The 21,956-nt window shown below is 46.6% G+C and overlaps 1 protein-coding gene across 1 annotated transcript; it reads left to right on the top strand.

The window, feature by feature from the left end:
- Nucleotides 1–424: 424 nt before the first annotated feature.
- LOC115328610 (Golgi-associated plant pathogenesis-related protein 1) lies at nucleotides 425–18,208 on the top strand. Its single transcript, XM_029989908.4, has 5 exons — nucleotides 425–491; nucleotides 2,190–2,236; nucleotides 4,733–4,831; nucleotides 8,614–8,752; nucleotides 17,970–18,208. The coding sequence occupies exons 1-5, from the start codon at nucleotides 425–427 to the stop codon at nucleotides 18,206–18,208; spliced, it is 591 nt and encodes a 196-aa protein (XP_029845768.3).
- The last annotated feature ends 3,748 nt before the right edge of the window (nucleotides 18,209–21,956 follow it).

Below are 21,956 nucleotides of genomic sequence, written 5' to 3'. Positions count from 1 at the left end.
AGGTAAGAAGGATCTGGCCTCCTTTACAGCGTTCACTCCGCTAAGGTGGAAAGAGGGGAGGGCTTCGAGGGAGCAGCTGGACCCGACCTCCCTGTCATCCACTACAGAGAGATAGAGTAAGCCACGTGTGTCCCTGCGACGCGCTAATTGGATCACCGGGGCATAGCCTTCGCCGTGTGCCAAGCTAAGGCAAGAAGGGGTCCTGGTTCTGCTTTTGGTTTCTACGCACGCCCTGGCAACGAGTCGTGCACACGCTGCGACGCCATCGCTGCACACGGTGCAAACATTTCACAACTGCTACTGTGCTCTCTAATTGCTCCCCTGTGTCGACTTCCACTCCGGGAAGCCACGGTTCGGGTATAAATTGCTCACCTGTTTTGGAGCCGGGATGTACTGTAACGGCGTGCTCCGAGGGACCATCACCATGAAGAAGTTCCTGCTGACTGCTGCTCTTTCGACCCTCTACGTGGCTGCTGCTGTTGCGAGACCCCGTACGTACTGCGGGGACCTTCGAGTCCGATAAAAAAAAAATCTACACGCGATTATAGATAGACCTTTGCAAAAGTCGCCTTCTGAGCGTTTCCATCTTTCTCTGCTGGGCTGTGGAACACCTAAGTATACGTTGTCCATCTGCTGTGCGGAATCTCAGACGCTGTGCATGCGTCCGCAGCTCAGTGACTCAGCATTTTTCACCCGTGTGATGAGCGATGCAAAGGTCTATAGTCCGTTTCGTGTTAGGGAGATTCAGTAGATCGCTCCGATATAACTCCGACAACAACACCCGCGATGCTTCGGCGGCGACGCCTTTTCGGCACGCGTCGACATTTTTCGTTATCGAGTATCGTTATCAGAGGGAGGTATGCCGGCATGATCCGCTAAAACTCTCCATCGAGTCCGACCGCGCATCTGGTGCTATGTATACGAACCGACCGGGCCAATCACGAGGCGCTAAAAGTGCACCGTCATGGTTTGCCACCTCTGGCTAAAGCAATCAGGCACAGTGAATGCGGAGTGATCCTGCTTTTTTTTCTTCGGTAAGCGTATAAAGATAATGAGCGCCGTGGCGTTGCACTCTTATTGCTGTTTGCTTGGCTCCATCGGATCATGATGACGGCTGCGCGTTCAGACTGAAAGGGTAACGGGCTAGATATATAACCGAAAATGTGTTTTAGCAGTTTCCTTTTTTAATTTCCCCAAGAAAGCAGCGAACGCTCTGATAAGCTAATGATATTTTGTCTATTTCTTCTTTCTAATTGCTGAATAAACTATGGCCTGTCAGGTAGAGCTTAGAAGTATTGTTACAACTTACAAGGAATACTCGAACGAAAGAAAAATGTTTAGCTCAAAGTAAAAGTACGCTACGCCGAATGTAACAATTATTAGAAAGTTTAAGGTCGACGGACAGATGGATGCTAATGGCTGTACCCTTTATAGCGGGCGGTACCTTGCGCCACCCATCTTCCAAACCAAAAGTATAATCCACCCCCTCGCTCTTCTGAACAGAGCGTGCGCAGAACTTCAGCGCATTCGCAATGTGGCACCCCAAGATGCTTGCGGGACCCCAAGTGTTGGTACCTGACCTCCCCCCCTCCCCCCCCCCCTTATTCTATAACTCTGTATTGAACTGCATACGCTAGCACGTTTCTCCGCAACCGGGATATTGGTTTATGCCTATAGGGTTCCCTGTTTTCGGTATATACTAATAAACACCGAAAACTAACCGCCTAGGTGGTTTTGATTGAATCGGCGAAAAAAAAAAATTCAACTGTCATTTAAGAAAAAACAGAACAAAAAAGTCGCCACCTTTACGGGAAGATATTATATAGCGCGAAAATATCAATAATAAATAGCGCGTAAATGTCACCGAAATTCTAGTAAGCCTGGAAATATATAGACAAAAAAAAAAGGGACGCCGTTTCTGCTGCCGTTCCTTTTGAAAATGTAACGAGATCCCGTTCCAGCGATGCAGGAGGGAACGGCGGCGTTGCTCCGTTCCTCCTGAAAAGGTGCGCGTTCCAGAAACGTCGTTCCTTGAAACGGCGTTCCACGTGCAACACCGGATCCGAACGAGGAATGGGTCGCGGATTTGTGGTTCCACGGTTCAGCTTAATTGATGAGCCGAAAAATAATAGGGCTCGTGCGCATCGGGCGAAGGAGCGCTCGAATTACCTTCTCTTTTTGATTTGCAGCCCGCAACGCAGAGCCATACCAAAGTCGCGAGGATCCTGCCGCCGGGGTAAGGTCGCCTCATTTTGAGCACTTCAAATATCACAATTTTTGTAATATAGCTTCATCGGCGGCCACGGGGAAGGCATATCTTTTTGTTGTCATGCGTGGAATAAAGAAGCACTGTCTATAATGCTCCCTTTCACTTTATGTCCCACCGCAACCGTCGCTACCATCGAGAAGAGCGAAAAGTGCACCGTCGTGGCCCTCGTCGCCTTTGTGCGTTTACCATCGCCACGGCTCAACCAACTACGCAGGGAAAGAAAAAAAAAAAAAAAAAACAGGTTCCCAGCGCATTTACCACATGCGCGATTGGTTTAGTCCAGGGGTCTCCAAACCCCGGCCCACGGGCCGAATCCGGCCCTAGGAGGTCTTCTGACCGGCCCGTCAATTACCTTGGTCCTTGCAATAAAACCTAGCCGATCGGCCCGCTTCTAGGGTAGACCCGCTACTACCGGGCCCTCAGTCGCGTCGCTGCGCCGACGACAAACATGAGATTCTGCAAGGCAGAAGATCCTCCTCGTGCTGGGGAAGAGGAAACGGGCAACGCCTGACGGGGTAGAAGGGGGGAGAGGAGGAAGCGGCGGAAAAATGGAAAGCGCGAACTGGTCGTCGGTCTTTAAGGAAACAGCGCAGCGCACCAACAGCGCAAACCGAGGTACCAGAAAGGACGATAAAAAACTGCCTATCGTGACGCGGGTCCTCTAGCCTCATTATCAATTTGATATTTTAATCAGCACCATCCTTAAACCCATTTTATATCTAACTAGACGCGTAAAAATTCTTTCGCGATTTCAGTATATTGCGCCCATGGAGTCCTGTGTCGTAACAATCGCATTGTTGTATACCACTCTCAGATCTTCTACCCTGTGTGAGTATGGCAAAGTTACATTGCGCTTTGTTACATGGGCTCCAATTATTGTGCGATGACATAACTAGCTTAACACTGAATTTCAAAATAAAGCGTATGTATTCATTCACCTTAATGTTTTTTTTTAAATTGTTACTCTAGCTTTTACTCTTCTATTTAAGTGCATGTTCATGTTTATATATTTAGTATTTCCCCATTTATATTTACTCGTTTTTTGCCGGTCCTCGAGAGTGCGACAGATCCCCCATCTGGCCCCTTAGCCAAAGGGTTTGGAGACCTCTGGTTTACTCGGTGATCGTAGTTGCAACTAACCATCACCATAACAACTAGACGTAATAGCTTCTGGCTCCGGCTACTAGCTCAACATGCCGGGCGCAAGTTCGTCTGCTTCTTGCACAGGGGTCGCGGTGACGTCAGAGCTCCAAGCTTCAATTGGCTCTGATTAGAGCCACTAAATGAGCTGCGTTTAGAGTATCGGCACTCCGTTCCCCGTGCTTTGTTGTGGGCGCCGCCATTTTGGGGCTCGCGCAGAGCAGACGCAACTGCCGACCGTCATGATTCAAAAGTGCAACTTCCTCAGCATTAGATGCGGTGTTAGGAAGCTAATGTAATATTGCTTGGCTTTGTCGCGAACTATTTAAACATTCGCGGAGGACGGAAAAGCGTTCTCTGTGATTTTAGATAAAGCTTCAGATAACTGGCAACCATGATTTTAAGCCACAATATGGCCAAGTGTCGTTACTTTGAAGCGTAGCTTATTTATTGGCACTAGATGTATCTACATCGCTCTTCTGTTTGTTTACCCAAATACTGTTTCATGAGAAGTGGAAAAAAAAAGTCAGTCCTCGTACCTGTAACTTCCCTCTGCAATTACCTGGCGGCCGTGATATGGTATTTAAAATAAATAAATAAATAACAGTACGCCCGTTGTACTATTTTCTTTCTAAATTAACTGTCATCGTGTTTTTTGCATTTCGGAACTTTCGCTTATTTAGGCTATCTCTCCACAGGTGCACGGGGTTGTCTACGTCCCAGCGCGGCTCCGCGCAAAACCATGATGTTGTTTCCATGTGATGCCCAACGCGGCTAGCAAAAATAGGAATTTCTCCCCGTGTGGATATCCCCTTAGGAAGCCACTCAAATACACGTTGCTAGGTGTTTTTTTATGTATAAGGCAGTCACGCGCCATTTTGACGTCACGTGACGTCACGGAGCCACGTCACTTCACGATGTCACGTGACGTGTTAACGTGATGTCATAATGCCGTATGACGTCACAGTATAAAGTGACGTCATGGTGCTACACGTGGCATCATGTTGTCTAACGACGTCCTTCTGTCTTGTGGCCTCATGTTACGCGAATATATGACCTCTCGTGACGTCAGTGCCACGTGACGTCACATCGTACCGTGCCTTCATAGTCACACCTGGCGTCTCTGGGTCACTTGACGGCATCATTTCACGTGAAGTCATGATGTAAGGTGACACTTTGACATCGTAGAGTCGACACGCCACGTACAACACAAAGATCCCCGAGTCTATAACCCTATATATACTAACAAATGAAAGATAAAAATGGTCGATTGAACTAACATCATATTTTTCGGGCTACGTTTCGCAACTCGAAAACCCGCAGGACTCCCAGGACCCCTCTGTCTACAACGACCAGTGCCGCGAGCGCCATAACTACTACAGGACGAAGCACGGCGTGCCTGAACTGAAGAACGATGACGATGTATGTTTGTTTGTTTTTCATTTAGGAAGTTTTCGTGGCATATACCAGCTATGATCACTGACAAAATTGGAACTTTAGAGAGGTTCTTTAGTTGTCGTGCCTCAGTCGCGAGCTTCCTGCCTTCCATAACGCCCGACGTCACGTGAGCCTCGAGCGTGCGCAAGCAGTGAAAGCACGACGGAAGGTGACAAGCGTGTGCTGCAGGCATGGGCATCTGAAGAAGGCTGCCTGAATGATTCTCATTTTGCTGGTAACTGGTAACTTTCAAAACAATACAATGGAATATATGTTATGGCTTACCGAAGCTGTGCTCACGCGCGCTTACAAAATAAAAATAGATAGTTGGTATTCCGATAGTTTCTCATACAAGAAATTTACCGTGCTTGATGATGATTGAATGATTGTAGTGGTCGCTGAATCAGCGCTTCCAAACCAAAATACGGTGTAGAATGAGATAAAGAAGTTGCATGATAAATAAACTAAATTGGGATGAAGGTAGGTGGCTAGGCCGTTATATTAAGGTGATATACCTGCTACAGATGTTTTTGTTCATAGCTGTTCATAGGATTTGTTCATAGGTGACGTGACACCAAGCCATGTGACGTCATTTTCCCAGTCTCGAGTAGTAACGCGTTACTAGTAACGCGTTACTGTAACTTTGTTACCTTTTTGGTAACTTGTAACTGTAACGAGTTACTTTTTAAATATCTAACTTGTAATTGTAGTTCTATTACTTTTTCTGAGGTAACGATGAAAGTGACGACGTTACTTTTGTCGTTACTTTCCAGTTGTTTATGAATAACATATAATTGAACAAGTACGATCTAGCTATCCCTTGCACTTTCCAAATTATCTGGTCCGACATTTCGATTGTCCAGTTGGCCTTGCACAAACTTGCGTATACGTTCTTTCTCGCGAGTCACGACTCGAATATAGTCACGTGCAAATTTGATAAAACAAAAATCTAGTTATTTTTACAAATGGGATTGTGCTTTGTGACTCAACCCTTACATCTTGGTATCTTGAAGCACTATCTACGTTGATGTTTTTCTTTCTTTCTGCGCAAAAGCTTTTTAATCGGGTGAATCAACCGTGAAACAACAATACACTCGGAGGGCACGCGGGGCGCCGGAGTAGTGGCGCATTTTGATTTACGCCACTCCTCCGGCGTGGTGTCAACAGTCGAGGCAAAATTTACTGCTGTTTGCGCGGGGTTTGTTTCTGGCTTGGCGGGTACGAACCGAAATATGTCCCGGGACTCTATGAACCCAGCGCAACCGTCAACGAGCCAGCAATGGGTTAGTGCTACCAAGGATAGGGATGTTGATGAGAACAAAGAACTATCATGGCCGGCGTACAGACAGTATTTTGCTGAGTTGAAGGTGGTTTTTTTCTGCTTTTTTCTGAAAGTAACTGTAACGAATTACTTTTTAAAAGTAACTTACCCAAGACTGAATTCCTCCCGCTAAATTTAGCGGGGAAACTTAATTGGTGTTGAAATCACGTGACGTCAATTTTTTCGCTACATTTAGCACGGTTACGCTAACGCCGCGAAACCGGGAAACGGGCGCCTATGAGCTGCGCTATAAAAAAATATACAAGCTTCATCATGATGACAAAGACTAGTAAGCACAGAATGTGTGATAGGCCTCCCATAGAAGAAGAGAAGGGCGTCTGAACGGCACCGCCTGCCGAAGAGTCACTCTCATTTCTGAAACACGTCGTGAGATGGCGCCACTTGAGAGGAAAGGCCACGAAGCACGCGACCGCACCTTCACGCGCACCGCGACTGAGTTCGCTTTTGCCTGCTCCGACCGATTACCCATCCTTAATATCTGAGTTTAAAAAACAAAGTTTTTATAGTATTGTTGGCCAAGCACTTGGGTCAGAACCTCAAGGTGTGGGTTCAAATCCTGCCGGATGACTGGTCTTTTCATTTGGTTCCCTATAAGCGTACCGCTTTTCGGTGTCGGTTTTTTGTTACAACCAAACATTAGACAACTCCATGAAAATAGGCTGAGAAAACACATTGTGTCTAAAAATACTAGCATTGTTGGTGTCGTACTATACGACACAGCCGGTATACACTAAACTGACCGTACACAGCCGCATACATATACAGAGTTGAAAATTTAAAAGGCAACGCGGATGCCATCGCGGAAAAAGTGTCACTTTTCGGGTGTTTATACATGCACAGTATCACAGCTAGGTTTGACAACTAAGTCCACATATATAAAACTTTGCTCGAGAACTGTATCTAAAATATGTATTTCGCGAATTATTTTACTACCTGCAGAGCCCGTTTCTGGGCACACAATTGTGTTGGGTCATATGGTCCCAGCAATTTATCAAAGGTGAAATGTCTTTTATCTACAACTACATGCATGTTTTCACTACTTCACGGAAATAAAGACTCCGAGCTAGCGTGTGCGATAAGTATTAATGCACCTGCTTGTTTTCGTAGGAGTGCTGTTAATTTTTACATAATAATCAAATCACCAATAACAAGGGTCCAGGCACGTGTATAAATAACGTGACGCGTGCAAATTTAGGCATTTTTGTTAAGTATGCTTGTATGCGGGCAAGAAAAAATATAAACATCATGATGATGACTATGGTAAAGTTGATTATAATGTGAATTTCCGATGATTTATTTTCCACATTATGTTTTTTTTTTTAATAAAAAGTAACACTAAATGCCTACTAATCATGTAGCTTTACGAAGTACCTCCCAAAGGATAGCACTAAAAAGTATATTTTCGGTTAATTAAAAGTGTTTTGCTCTCACATATTTATACCCCATTGACACGGCAGTGTAAAAGTACCTCAGCCAAATGTACACATTGAAATGGCATTCGGTGTCACACGGTGAATAAACGAAGGATGGATTTATAGATGGGTACTATTTTTATTGGGCGGTAGCTTGTGACACCCAGCCTCGAAACATCCACACTACTCTCAGAGGTGATGTCGATTTTGTCTCTGTTACACGGTGATGCCCGACAAACGGAATCATACAGTCGCGAAAATATATTGGGCAGGAAAGTCGATCGAGTCGTCCACTATCCAGAGAATTAGCTTTCAAGGGTTCATCACGTTCGCAGCAGACATTGTTGCCGTGTCTGCGCCGCAGCTGTTGCCTGTTGACGTGACTATACGTTTCGCGTTACCGTATTCCATCACGTTTGTGTTCAGAATCATTTCAAAATTTACTACTCAGAAATATTCATTTTGTTATAACGCATTAAACAGCACAGACTTTATACTCTTTAGTCTTTATTTCTTGGTTCTGGAAAGCCGCGACCCCGCGGAAAGGCAGCAGCCCGTACCATGGAGGCCCGCGGTGCCGCGTTTAGTGAACCTGACAATGTGATGAGTATATACATGCTTTATGGGTTCCGTAGCTGGGAAGGTAGATTGGCGAGCCCCTTTCGACATAGGCCCTCCCTTAGTAAAATGAACCTTTATACGCCAAGTGATTCCGATATCCAGCTTCCTTGAGTACAGGAACCTGTGCTAAAGGTGCCGTTATGTTGCCGTGTGCATTAAGTATTTGGATACCCGCGTGCGCCTTATTTGCCAGACTGGTTCGACGCGTGAAACGCACCGTTAAAATTTCAAAAAACTAAAATGTACTAAATATATATATTGAATATTGGAAGAGTACTAAAATATACTCCCAGCGTGCTTCTTGTTTTATAAAAATACAAAATAAGTATACATTCGGTGTGTCGATCTTTCGCATGAGTGGTTTCTCTTTTGTTTCTCTTCGAACGATCCAGCTTCGCCTGTTGGCGCAAGACTGGGCAGATCACCTCGCCGCACAACCAGAGGGAACAAAGCTTCAACACCGTCCAGATAACCAATACGGCGAGAACATCTACACTGCAGCGTCCTCCAGCCCCAGCTTCATACTCGATGGTAAGCACACGGATGTCTTTTTGAGTTGGGCTTTTAGAGATGAATGGTGTTTATTTTGAGGATTTAGAGATTTCATTTCATTTCATTTATTTTACCCTTATATCGCCCTCAGGGGGCTTTGCATAAGGGGGGACAAAGAGCAATATATATTAAAACTCACAAAGAAAACACACACACACAAAAAAAACAGTTTAGGTTAATTATGTGTAAAGAGCGGCAAGTGCGGCTCGAAACGCGCTGGGCTCTTCTATTGTTACAATGTTATCGGGGAGTGAACTCCAGTCGGTAATAGACAACTGTAAAGGTGCAAACTTGTAGATGTTAGTCCTAGGAGTGGTGACGTGAAGTTTCTGTGTGTTGCCTGTGCGTGAGGAGATGTGGATGGCGGATCTGCAATACTTATCTCTGGTTTATAAATAAAAACTGGGAAAGGCTACACTAATGCTCTTAGTGAAGGCGAGTTATACGGACAGAACATAATATAGGTGGTTAATTGTCACGACCAGTAAAATAACTAAAAAGTTGTTAATTATATTTTAATAAATACAAAAAACCTATGGTTTCAATTAAAAACTTGCTGAGGGTCGTCGAAAGTCACTCAATAAGTACATTTTATAAATTGTTCTGGGCGCGTGGTGGGTACGCTAAAGTTACCACTCCTGCAACGGGTACAATGCTGGCGGCATAAAAACGCGAGTGATCACAAACGCATAAATTGCGCGGGCGCATTTTTGCGCCCCCTGCCTTGCGCTCGTTGCACGAGTCTCAACCAACGTCTACCCCCGCGCGCTTCCCACACGCCCCAAGGCCTTGCGAAAATTTGCTTATTCAGCTGTCGTCGACGATGCTCAGAAAGTTTCCGATTGCAACCGCATATTTTTTTTAATAATTAGGAAGTTAATTGATACATTTGAGTTAATAAACCGAACTATCCTGACGATTATTGTCTCTATTTTATGTGCCCCTGATAGTATGACTCACCTGCGCAGAGCGCGTCAGTGTAGACTTCGCGGTTTTTTTTTTATTAAATAAAATCCGTTTTAAAACACCTTGCGTATAGAAGGCACCTTGTGTAGAAACAAGTCAGATCTTGCACACACCAGGTGTCAGCACTGGGCAAGCACCGTGTCGATAGCAGCGCCACCGCAGCGAGGGGGACGTGGGAGCTAGCCGAGAAAATAAATAAAAAAAGCGACACTGGAAATATATAAATGAATCCTTCTGAATAATGTCTACCCCGACAGATGTCAGATAGAGAGGGTAAAGTGATAGTTAGCAAATTAATTTCCTAAAATATACTACTTAGCTAACTTTTTAAATATTCGCTTTAGCTGGCACATTCCTATTAACACCTCGTGTCCCGGAATCCGGGTGAAGTCTTTAAAATGATCGCATAAATCGGCTTAGTAACGTATTGTGCTACGATGTACCATAAAGGTGGGTCGAGCTGGTGGAAGCATCGCAGTAAAATTTTAAAGAACAAACTTACCTGAGTAAAAAAAAAGTAAAAGAACATTAGCCTGGTTTTCTCTACCTTCCGCTGACTGGAGTGAACAACCGACAGATGGCGGCAGCGGCACTTCGGGAACTTGAGGACCTTCCAACTGCGGATGCAGCTCAGAAACCGACCTGTAAACACAAAGCACGGTATTCGTTGAGGCGAGAACAAAGAGACTGGGCAACACAAAGCGGTGTAAGAGGATGGACAACACACAGCACTCCGTGTTGTCCAGTCTCTTACTTGTCCTCGTCTCAAGCGCTACTATGTTTTTGAACACACAGTACCAACTCCCCCAACAATATGCACTTTCCAGCGCTTATTACCCGGGCGGAAAGTGCCGAGTGACTGAGCTGTGAACGCGTGCTCAGCGTCTGATGGCCAGTACGAAAGAGTTACAGCGCATGCTCAGAGGGCGTCTCACAGCCCAGCATGACAAAGATGGCTGCGCGCACAAGGCGATTTTTGGAAAGATCTTTAGGGAAAGCTCCCGACCGGTTGTTCCGCACTGTTTGTTGACACGCTTATTTTTCTTTTTTACGGCTTATTTTTGCGCTTTTGAGGAATTTTAGACCATAAAACAAGTGCCAATATGCAACAAAAAAAATCATTATTTTATGTTTAGACGTTGTGCCTTCTGTTATCGTCCACATCACTTTTTTTATGCTCGTAATTTAAAAGTACACACCCGGGCAGATTGAGTGACTGATTGAGGTTTAGTGACATAGCAGAATCCCAGGCCACAATGCGCCAACAACTATGACTATTGCAGGAAATCAGGGTATTAAAGAACAAAGAGCTGTAGTAGATTGTGGGTTATGAAAACTATGAGCATGAGAGTATACCCACATGGGCATGGTTCCAAGACACATGTTAAATCATAGCTCATCTTGAAGTGTAATATCTCTAAGAAAATTAAAAACACACTCGTGTAGTATTAGCGGTTCGTTGCCGAGTAAAATGACCAAATGTAATGGGGTGTGCTCTTGGTAAATTTGTGCAAAATGTCTGTGACGTTCACGATCATAAATAGGGCATACTAGTAAAATGTGCAGGATGCTTAATGGGTGTTCGCACCCCGGAGCATACTCCCCTCGCAAAAGGTTCCCATGAGTAAGACGTGACTCGGGTATACGTAACCCAAAGTAACCGTCGTGACATTCTGTCGTCATCCACCTGCACGCGGGCTTGATAGGCATGGTAACAACTAGGGATACGCAAATACTGATTCGAATCGAATACCACACTGTCAACCCTAACTTCAACACTGTTAAGAAAACCGGTTGCCGTGGATTTCTCTTCCACTGCGAAAGTTAAGAATGACGCAGTGCCATTCGATTCGAGCCTTTATTTGCACACTTGTCGTAAAAGCCTACCAAAGGCAGAGCACGGCTCATGATGTCCACGCTTCTCGCTTCGTGGTTGGTTCTTCGACCCTCTTGTCGGCTGATGCGGCAATCTGGTTGGCCGAGGGGCGATAAGACGAGTCCTGCGAGACGCCACGCATACGGCCACAGCTCAGAGCCTTTTTCGCGTTCAAGTCCGTTGAAACCTCTCACCAACTCTTTCCTTTTTGCCTTTAAATACGTTGTATTCATATGGTCAGCCTCAGCAAAACACAGTGTTGTATGACACGTCGTCACGTAATGCTCTAATGTGTGGGAATTAAAAGGAGGGAGGATTACGCACCTTTTACGTGCGGGGACCTTTCCGGCGCTTAAAGGGGAAATCGGATGCCCGTCCCACCGCGCGGCCGACAACTACCAGCGAGGGCTGTCGCCGCGCCGGGTTCGGCGCGGCGGCAGCCCTCGCTGCCAACAACGATGATCCCGGTATCCAGTAGCGTTTATTGAGTACCAGGGGTCTCCAACTAGACACTGCGGTCAAGCGAGCCGCGGACACAGTGTGCCCGCATCGCCCGCCGACCTGAGAGCCAAAGGGGTAATTGCGAGCGGAGTCATCGCCGGTCGGGCGAGCTCACGCCGCTACCCGTCGTCGCAGGAGTTCGGGGCCAGGGCTCTCGGCAGACGGACGTCTACAGGTTGTGGGGACGCCGACTGTCAGAGCCCGGGGAATCACTAGCGCCGGTCGCACGAGCTCGCGCCACGACTTGACCCGTTTTCCGGAGTCCAATCGAGGACTCCCCGACCACACGACCGTCCACTCGGAGGGCAGGCCCGACTCCCTCTCGCGCGATGTCACTGTTCCCCAGAAATCGGGGAGACGCGCGGAGGAGTGCGAGAGAGTAGGTCAGCATGGTGACGTAGTCTCTCCGACACGATACGGAGCGACCGGGCTCGAAGTCAGACGGCTTCGCCCGGAACGGCCTCGGCTTACGCCTTCTCGGGGTAGGGAAACCAGTGGCTCCCACAAATGTCACGTGGCACTATGACGTCATGGTGTCTCTGACGTCATCGGGTCACGTGATTATGACGCCTTGTGACAATGCGACGTCACGTAAAGTCACAGTATTACGTTACACTGTGACGGCTTTGTGTATTCGAAGAACTTCCGCAACGTGGCCCCCTGAGTGGCCTCGTCACCGTGCCCACAAAAAGAGGAGTGCGAATAGAGGCCCTAAAAATAAGGTTTTAGAGACAACCGGTTTTTAGAAATAATCGGTTATCCGCGGTGTAGTGTCCTTGACTTAGCCAAATCGACTATACGGGTTGGCAACATTGCTGTATCAGAAATGGCGGATTAAACGAACGTAAATTACCACGCTGCAGTCCTCAATCCAAGCAATCCCTAAATACTCCAACACCACAATGGTGTCAGAAGTGCCGTCCGTGGTAGCGGAAGACTCCTAGAACCCGTGCACCACGAAATCATCGGCGAGCACCGCCACAGCAATCAACGGAACGGGTCAACATGGCACACACGCTGCCCCCGTTTCCGAGCTTCAACGTCCAAGCGACGGATGCCAACAACATCAGCTTCGAGTGGGCCAAGTGGGTGGACAGGTTCGAGAACTTTCTCGTTGCGTATAACATTACGTCGGACGTACGCAAGAAAGCGCTCCTCCTTCATTACGCCGGGGAGGAAGTGCATGATCTCTACCGGTCTCTCCCGGACGACTCGTCATCGGCAACTGTCAGCAGCACCGCGCAAGGCGCAGCGAGAACGTCAACATCTGAGTACGACGCCGCGAGAGCAAAGCTCGACGCTCACTTCGCACCAAGAATCAACCCAACATTCGCCATTTATCGTTTCCGACAAGCACAACAGAACGTCGGTGAGTCACTCGATGCTTTCTATGCGCGGCTCCGGCAGCTGTCTCGTCATTGCAACTTCCGAGACGTTGATCTCGAGGTAAAGAATCAGATCATCATCGCGACCACGTCCACGCGCCTGCGGAAGTATGCCATACTGCATTCGCTGGACTTGCCGGATATCCTCAAGCAAGGACGCATGTTCGAGGACGTGGAGCACGATGTGTCTGAAATCGAGCGGAGCGCCGACAAGCCAGTCCTCGCAGTAGGAAAGGATGAGCAGCATCGCGGCAGCAGGCCAAAAAGAAGTTTGAAACCGCCTCAGCGACCAAACTACCAGGCACAACATCACAGCCTGTCGACAGATTGTCGCAACTGCGGTGGCAAATGGCCACATGGCGGCGGACGATCAAACTGTCCTGCATGGGGAAAAACATGCAAAGCCTGCAACAAGATCGGACACTTTGCCAAGGTGTGCCGTTCATCAAACAAGACAGTACAAACTATCAGCCAGACCCGCCAAGACAGCAGTTCAAGCGGTGAAGAACACGTTTTTGTAGCAAAAACATTGTTTCCAGCAAGCACGTCTCCCAAAGCTGTCATCAGAGTCGACAATGTTCCAATCACCTTCGTGATTGACACGGGCGCAACCGTGTCGGTTGTTGGTGAAGATGAGCTCCGGAACTGTCACCTAGATGAGAAACTCGAGAAAACATCCGTAAAGGTTTTTCCATACAAAGCAACGTCTCCTCTGCAACTTCTGGGAAAAGTCTCAGTCAGCATGATGTACAAGGAAAGGTGCAGTCAAGAGGACATCTTCGTCACCACAGGAAGCTGCGCACCACTTTTAAGCTTTGCAGCAGCATCAAATCTTGGTCTTATTCGAATCACATACCAAGTCGAAGACTCCCCAACAGGAAAGTCGATCGTGGAATCATTCCCTAACTTGTTCAAGGGAGTTGGCAAACTCAGAGAGCAGCAAATCCACCTCTTCGCGGATGAAACTGTTCCTCCCATCGCTCAACCGCACCGACGCATTCCATTTGCAGTGCGAGCACTTGTGGAGACAGAACTCGACCGTCTCCTGTCAGAGGACATAATCGAGCCAGCAGTTGGACCCACACCATGGGTGTCTCCAGTGGTTATTGTACCGAAACCACACCACCCTGATGAGATCCGTATGTGCATCGACATGCGCCTTGTGAACACTGCCATTCAACAAGAGCGACATCTGTTTCCAACAGTTGATGACATCATCGTAGCTCTCAACGGAGCAACCATTTTCTCAAACCTTGACCTGAAAAACGGCTATCATCAGCTGGAACTGGACGTGTCTTCGAGACGACTAACAACATTTTCAACGCACACTGGTTTGTTCCGCTACAAACGTCTCAACTTCGGCATCAGCAGTGCAGCAGAAATCTTCCAGAACACAATTCGCCAAGTGCTAAACGGCATCCCAAACGTCCTAAATGTCAGTGATGATATTCTGGTCTTTGGAAAGACGAAAGAAGAGCATGACACCGCTCTAGATGCAGTCCTACATCGACTTCGGGAATCAGGACTAACGCTCAATGAAAAGAAGTGTCACTTCCACCAGCGAGAGCTGACCTTCTTCGGGCTCATTTTTTCATCAAAGGGTGTTAGTCCAGACCCTAAGAAAATTGAGGCTTTCCTACAAGTAAGAGTACCAGAGTCTCCTCAAGAGGTGAAGAGTCTTTTGGGAATGGTCAACTACTCAGGTCGGTTTTTACGAAACCTTGCTGACCTTACTCAGCCACTGCGTGAACTTACGCTAAAGAATGCAACCTGGGAGTGGACTGAACGACAGCAGAAAGCCTTCGACGAACTGCGGTGCGTCATGTCAGACGCATCTACCCTGTCCTACTTCAATCAAGCCAAGCCGACAGAGCTTGGTTGTAGATGCGAGCCCACACGGACTTGGGGCCATTTTAACACAACGAGATGGTGCACAGGTTGCAGTGATAGCTTATGCAAGCAAAGCATTAACACCAGTGGAAAGCCGCTACTCCCAAATCGAGCGAGAAATGTTGGCAGCAGTATGGGGCATGGAACACTTTCGGCTCTACTTGTGTGGTGCGAACTTTCTTTTATTGACAGACCACAAGCCCCTGGTGAGCATCCTGGGAAACCCAAGGTCGTCACCATCTGCCCGCATAGAGCGCCTTGCTCTCCGCATCCAACAGTATGCATTTTACGTACAACACACTGCTGGAAGCAGCAACCCCTCGGACTACCTTTCAAGACACCCAGTGCCACAACGGGAGACAGGCACCCGCATCGCCAAAATTCCTGATGAGTATGTCAACTTCATCCAACGCCAGTGCATCCCAAAAGCCTTCTCGGTCGAGGAAGTTGTGGAACAGACTAAGGCAGACCAACAGCTGCAGCTACTGGTGAGAGCCATCCAGCATCCTCTACGTAACGACTGGCTGCTACCAGAACTAAAGCCATTTGCAGCTATGAAGGCAGAACTCACTTTAACACCAGAAGGTCTCATCCTTAGAGGGACACGCCTTGTCCTTCCAACTGGTCTCCAGAAACGTGCAGTGCAACTCGCACACCGAGGTCACCAGGGAATCGTAAAGACGAAACAATTACTACGAGAGAAGGTATGGTTTCCAGGCATGGACAACCTTGTGCGCATGCTGGTGAAGAGTTGCCTTCCATGCCAAGCTGCAGTACCCCAAACAACTCAAGAGCCACTTGCGATCACCGAACCTCCCAGCAGTCCCTGGGAAAAAGTATCCCTTGACTTTTGCGGTCCATTGCCCGATGGGAAATATGCAATGGTGGTGATAAATGACTTTTCGCGATACCCTGTGGTACTGGTCCTCAATTCGACAAGCGCACGCAATGTACTGAGCAACCTCCGAGTAGTGTTTGGCCAGTTTGGCATCCCAGAACAAGTGAAAACGGACAACGGGCCACCGTTCCATGGCACAGAGTTTGCTGAGTTTGCCCAAGAGCTGGGATTTCGACACCACAGAGTCACACCGCTATGGCCTCAGGCCAACGGTGAAGTGGAACGATTCATGAGGACATTAAAGAAACAGGTGCACACAAGTGAACTCGAAAACAAGGACTGGAAGGCTGAGCTAGATACCTTCTTGATGTCTTACAGATCTACGAAACAAGGCACAACAACAAAAACGCCTTACAAATTGCTGTTTGGAAGACCAATGAGGAATCTCCTTCCCCTCTATGCAGCCCCAATTCCAAGAACAGTGGACTCAGAAGGACTGAGGTCAAGAGAGCTTGCAAGAAAGGCTTACAACAAGCATCGAGCTGACACACGGAGAGGCGCTCGTCGACATCGCTTCTGGGTGGGTCAGCGAGTCCTGTGTAAACAAGCCCAACACAACAAATTTACGTCGTATTACGATCCGACCCCTTATACCATTACCAGCATTCATGGATCTCAGATCAAAGCATCCCAAGGCAACCGAATGATCACACGGAACGTTAGTTTTTTCAAGGATGCCTCCAGGATCAACCGAGTGCCACGCAGAGCAGAGACCGACCTAGATGACACTATGCCACCGTCCAGCACGGACGGTTGCATTTCAGCACCAGGGCCATCAGTGCCTGCAAGACGACAGAGCCTCCTTCATCGACGCTACCCCGTCAGAAACCGCAAGCCACCACGGCATCTTGCTGACTTTGCAACATAATCCCTTTTAAATTCTTTGTGAAGAAGAGTGAACTATTGCAAAATGAAAGAACTCATCTCAGCAAGTGTTCAACTGAACATCGACAGCACATCATTTAGTTAATTTTGTTTTGTTACTTTGCAACATTTTATTTGATGTATTAGATTCTCAATTTCATCTTCTCACAAGGAGGGTAGCTGTAGTGTCCTTGATTTAGCGAAGTCGACTATACGGGTTGGCAACATTGGTGTATCAGAAATGGCGGATTAAACGAACGTAAATTACCACGCTGCAGTCCTCAATCCAAGCAATCCCTAAATACTCCAACACCACACGCGGTTCTTCGAATTAGCAAATGTTTGATTTTGGGAACCGGATAAGCTGGTATTCGAATAACCGGTTGCGTTATTCGGCTATATCAATATCCAGGTATTTGAATATGTATATATGCATAAATTATTTTGTACCGGAATCGGTGTAAAATTAACGGTACAAAAACGCCCTCTATATAGTTCGATCTCATTGTCATATGCACAAAATTCGTACAAATAAAATAAAATCGTTATTATTAATGTACATTAGAAAAAAAAATAATCCGGATAACAGGATAACCGGACTTTCAAACCGGTTTTTCGTATTTGAAAATTCGAATAACCGGACAACCGGCTTAGAAAGCCGAATTGGCTTTCCTCCGGTTCAACCGGATATCCGGTTGGACGGATGGTTGCATCATCTACTAAAAATGCTACGCCCCATGACAAACACTTCTAGAAAGTGCCAAAAACAGAGCCAATTTTCTACTTAGTTTTACTTTCTTCTTCTTTTTCGCGCAGCACAAACTCCCGTCGATTCCTGGTACAGCGAGATCAAGGACTACGACTACGCCAATCCGGGCTCCTCGTCAAAAGCGACACACTTCACCCAGGTCGTCTGGAAGTCCACCACAAACCTCGGATGCGCCAGAAGCAAAGCGGCTTCCCGAAATGCATACTTCGTCGTCTGTAACTACGACCCCTCGGGAAACTATGCGGGGCAATATGAGCAGAACGTGCTCCCAGTGGCTTCCGAATGAGCGAGACATCGAGCGGATGGACCAGGGAACACCGTCTCGAGAACCAACCGTTCCGCCAACATGCAGCTGAAAGAAGAAAACGTCCACGTGACATCGGCTGCTTCGGGTGCACGTTGAGAAGCACGAATCTCGACGACGAAAGCCTGTCTCCGGCTGATCTGCACTCTCCTTATTAAATGCTTGTTGTGTTTTTGGTGTCTGCTAAAGGTTGTATCCTGTCGTCTCACACGCGTGTAAATTCACCAAAGCGCGGAGTGCCAATTTGAACGCTCCCATAATCTCAGAATTGTGGTTTGTGGAACCGAGGGTTCTACACTTTTTTGGTATATTGTTCAAGCCATAGCTTTTATAAAAAAAAAAATAAAAATTAATGTTGATTGGAGGTATGGGTTGATTAAAAAAAGTAGCTCGACTAATTACCACCCTTTAATTGACTAATAATTCAATTAAGCCATTAGTTGATTTATCTTCAGGATATCACATAAGACTTTAAAACTGCTCATTTTTTTTTTACTAATTTTGCCATGTCGTGAATGGCATATTGCAGTCGATCCATTTGAAACTGACGTTGGGACACCTTTTTAAAAGGGAAGTCTTTTAAAACTTGAGGTTTTTTTAAATTATTATTTAAACATTATAATAACTCGATTACAATAACAAAAATGTTGGAGTGGTTAACCGTGGAAGCCTGGGTCCTAAAAGAAATAAAAGATCTAAAAAATATTAGATTAGGCATTTTTACTTTTTTTGGCTCGAGTTTCTTCAACTCAAGACTCGGATTAAGTGGCTAAAACATTTTGTCGCAATTAAAGCATTACCCAAATAATCTGAAGGCTAGTCGATGAATTGCCCGGTCCAAATGTTGTCACGAATGACAATTAATGAGGCGACGAAAACTAAACAAACTAATTGTTTAATGGGGCGAACTTTGGCCCGAAACAAAACAGAGAAAGGCTAGCGTCGCTGGCGTCAAAGGCGGCGTGAGAGCAGGACAAAGCGCTGGGGCGGGACTAACTCTGGCTCGCCACGTGGAGACCCTATTGTACACGCGAGTGCTTCTGGAAAAATCGGCATAGAAGGTTCGGCGCGTAGAACATTCTAACCTCGAATAAGCAACAAGGTTCTCAAATTTACCAGCGCGTGAGATTTAGAGAAGTAGCAAAAATCTAATTGTGCAGCCAGGAATCGAACCCCCTTTGCGTGGAAGCCAAACGCGATAACCGTTCTTCCGCAAACTTTTTTTTTAATATTTTTTCTTTTTTTTTCTATTGGTTTGCCCACGGACACGCTTGCTCGGAGACTCGCGTGGCATTACTCCCCTTTTTTAGAAAGATAATCGGCTTGATGCAGAAAACACAAAACAGAGCAAAGCAAACAGGCGAAGCAAAGCAAACAGAGCAAAGTAAACAGGCGCTACTCGCGCCTGGTGAATACGGGTGCCTGTATTTCTACGTGGTACACCCTTAAAGGGAAAACCCACACATGTTAAAACAACCTTATTATTTGTGCATACCTGTGTATACCCAGTTTTTTCCTGACTCGCATTGTCGTATGCCCCTTTAATGTCTAGAAATGCTATCTATAACGGCGTTTTTCACATTCGTGCCACCTCTATACATTGAGTGATGATACATAAGTTATCATCTAACCTTCAAGCTCTTCGGAACCCATTCTAGTGCTCACCTAACATGTTTTCGGCCCATTCTTCCATTGTTCTTTTCACTACCTGCATCGCTAGTCTGCACATGACCGACGTTACTGTTATTGGGCGGTATGATGTTATTAGTGTTGGATAAAATACTCGATAAAAGTATTTCAGTTAACTTACTAAATACCTGCTCCATAGAGAAGTTTAGTTAACTTACTAAATACCTGCTCCATAAAGTATTTAAAATACTACTCAAGTTACTTTCACCGTAAAGTATCTTGAGTAGAGTACAAATGCTTAGAAATGTATCTCAATTACTTTTGAAGATACTTCCGCATTGCGTAATTTTTATCGACGTCAGACACAACGACAATTATACGGTTGCGCTAACCTAGTTTACCCGAATGGTTTATTAGCACGCAACAACAAAAAAAAAAAAAGAAAAACAAATATCGTAGGGCTATTTAATGCAGTCCAACTATACGGAGCAGGATATTGTCACGAACGACAAATGATGAGGCGGCGAATAACTGAAGAAACTCAACGTTTAATGGAGCGAAGTTGTGCCCAAAACAAAATAGAGAAAGACTAGCGTCGCAGGCGTCGATGTCGGCGAAAAAGCAGGATCGAGCGCTGGGGCAAGATTGACTCCGGACCGCCCCTCGGAGCACCTTTTGTACCCGCGTGGGTTTCTGGAACATTCAGCGTAGAGTGTTCGGCGCGTAGAACATTCGTAACTCGATCAGACGACAAGGTTTTCGAGCTAACGAGAATCTCAACTTGAAAGAATAAATGAAAGTGGAGTCTGCTTCCTGAAATCGAACCCGGAGCTTCCGCGCGAGGGCCAAGCGCGGTAACCATTCGGCCACGCGCTCGCCCGGCAACGCGCGGGGCCGTCTCACTGATGCATGTTACAAAACATTTCTGGGACAACAAGAAGAAGGTCGCTTTAGCCATTGTGGAGGAGATCAGACCGTGGCGCCCCAAGTGGTTAACTTTAGAACTACACGGATGGGGACAACGAATACAATGACTCAGCGCTCGGCTGACTCAACGAAACGCGGCGTCAGCGTTCGACTGGATTCGGAGTTCGTGTTCTTTGGTGAGTGGGAGGAGGGGCTTTTGTTACCACTCCGGCCTGCATGAACAACGCATCATGCAAGGTGCTCAGCTCAGCACAAAAGCCCAAGTGGGTCAAGCTCGCATCTTCTGATGACTGCTTTCGGAAGAGATCCGGTACTTAACGTCACTTGTCGATTGTTAGTACTTTTACATTACACTCTGCCCCGCGCTCTATTAAAGAAAATGACAGGAACATGCCCATATGGCCTGTGGGAATTTGCAAAGGCCTTGTGTTAGGTATACACCGGTGTGTGGGGGCAACAAACGGGTCAGAGTGTCTCGCCAATAGGGGCATCACTGAATATCACGGCCAGCGGCGCACCTTACACGGATCGTTTTAACTACAATCCATATTCCATATACGAGGAGTTCACTATAAACGAACTTGGGATACGGATATGAGTGAATGGATAACAAAGAACCCACATAATAGCCCCGGCAGGGCTTGCACCTTCTTCAAGTAGGTTGTGTTCAGAAAGGCACTCAACGTTTGGGGACGCTTTGTTGGCATTTTGAGAGGTCATCCTGCTCGTAGCTTGTTTCCTGTCCTGTTCTCTGCTTATCAATGTTCGCTTACAGACAGTGTTCGCAAGAGCAATAAGTGACGGACTGACCACAAAAAGAAAAGAAACAACAAAAAACCGTGACGTTTTGCAGTAGCAGGATCAAAATACAAAAAGCAAAACAGATCTTTGTCCACTTGTTATGTTTTTCTATTTATTATCTTCTTGGCACTCAAGTCTGTATTGTTGTCGTGGGTCGTTTTCCGGTCTGCGTTGCGCCTCAGTGTGGCGATATTTACTTCCGTGAAACCACCCGTTTTGTTTGAGGATTTTTTGGGGGGAAACTCTGGGAAACAAAAGACGCCTTGGGGAGGCGAGGGAAAAACCTTCATTGTACGAACTTTTGGCTGAAATATGAGTCGCAATCGGCCAAAAAAGAAGCGATGTCTTCACGAGCTCACTCAAAGTCACCGTA

The sequence above is a fragment of the Ixodes scapularis genome, unplaced genomic scaffold (assembly GCF_016920785.2).
Source record: "Ixodes scapularis isolate PalLabHiFi unplaced genomic scaffold, ASM1692078v2 PGA_scaffold6__148_contigs__length_123643588, whole genome shotgun sequence".
NCBI classification, from domain to species: domain Eukaryota; kingdom Metazoa; phylum Arthropoda; class Arachnida; order Ixodida; family Ixodidae; genus Ixodes; species Ixodes scapularis.
The sequence above is the reverse complement of the archived record's forward strand: the minus strand, read 5'-3'. Positions and strand labels throughout refer to the sequence as shown.

Bases quoted from the DNA above. Each gene is read 5' to 3' on its own strand.
- LOC115328610 (XM_029989908.4), top strand. From the start codon at position 425: ATGAAGAAGTTCCTGCTGACTGCTGCTCTTTCGACCCTCTACGTGGCT. The intron at 2,237-4,732 runs GTAAGGTCGCCT...GAAAACCCGCAG, and splicing joins GCGAGGATCCTGCCGCCGGG to GACTCCCAGGACCCCTCTGT. The intron at 4,832-8,613 runs GTATGTTTGTTT...CGAACGATCCAG, and splicing joins AACTGAAGAACGATGACGAT to CTTCGCCTGTTGGCGCAAGA.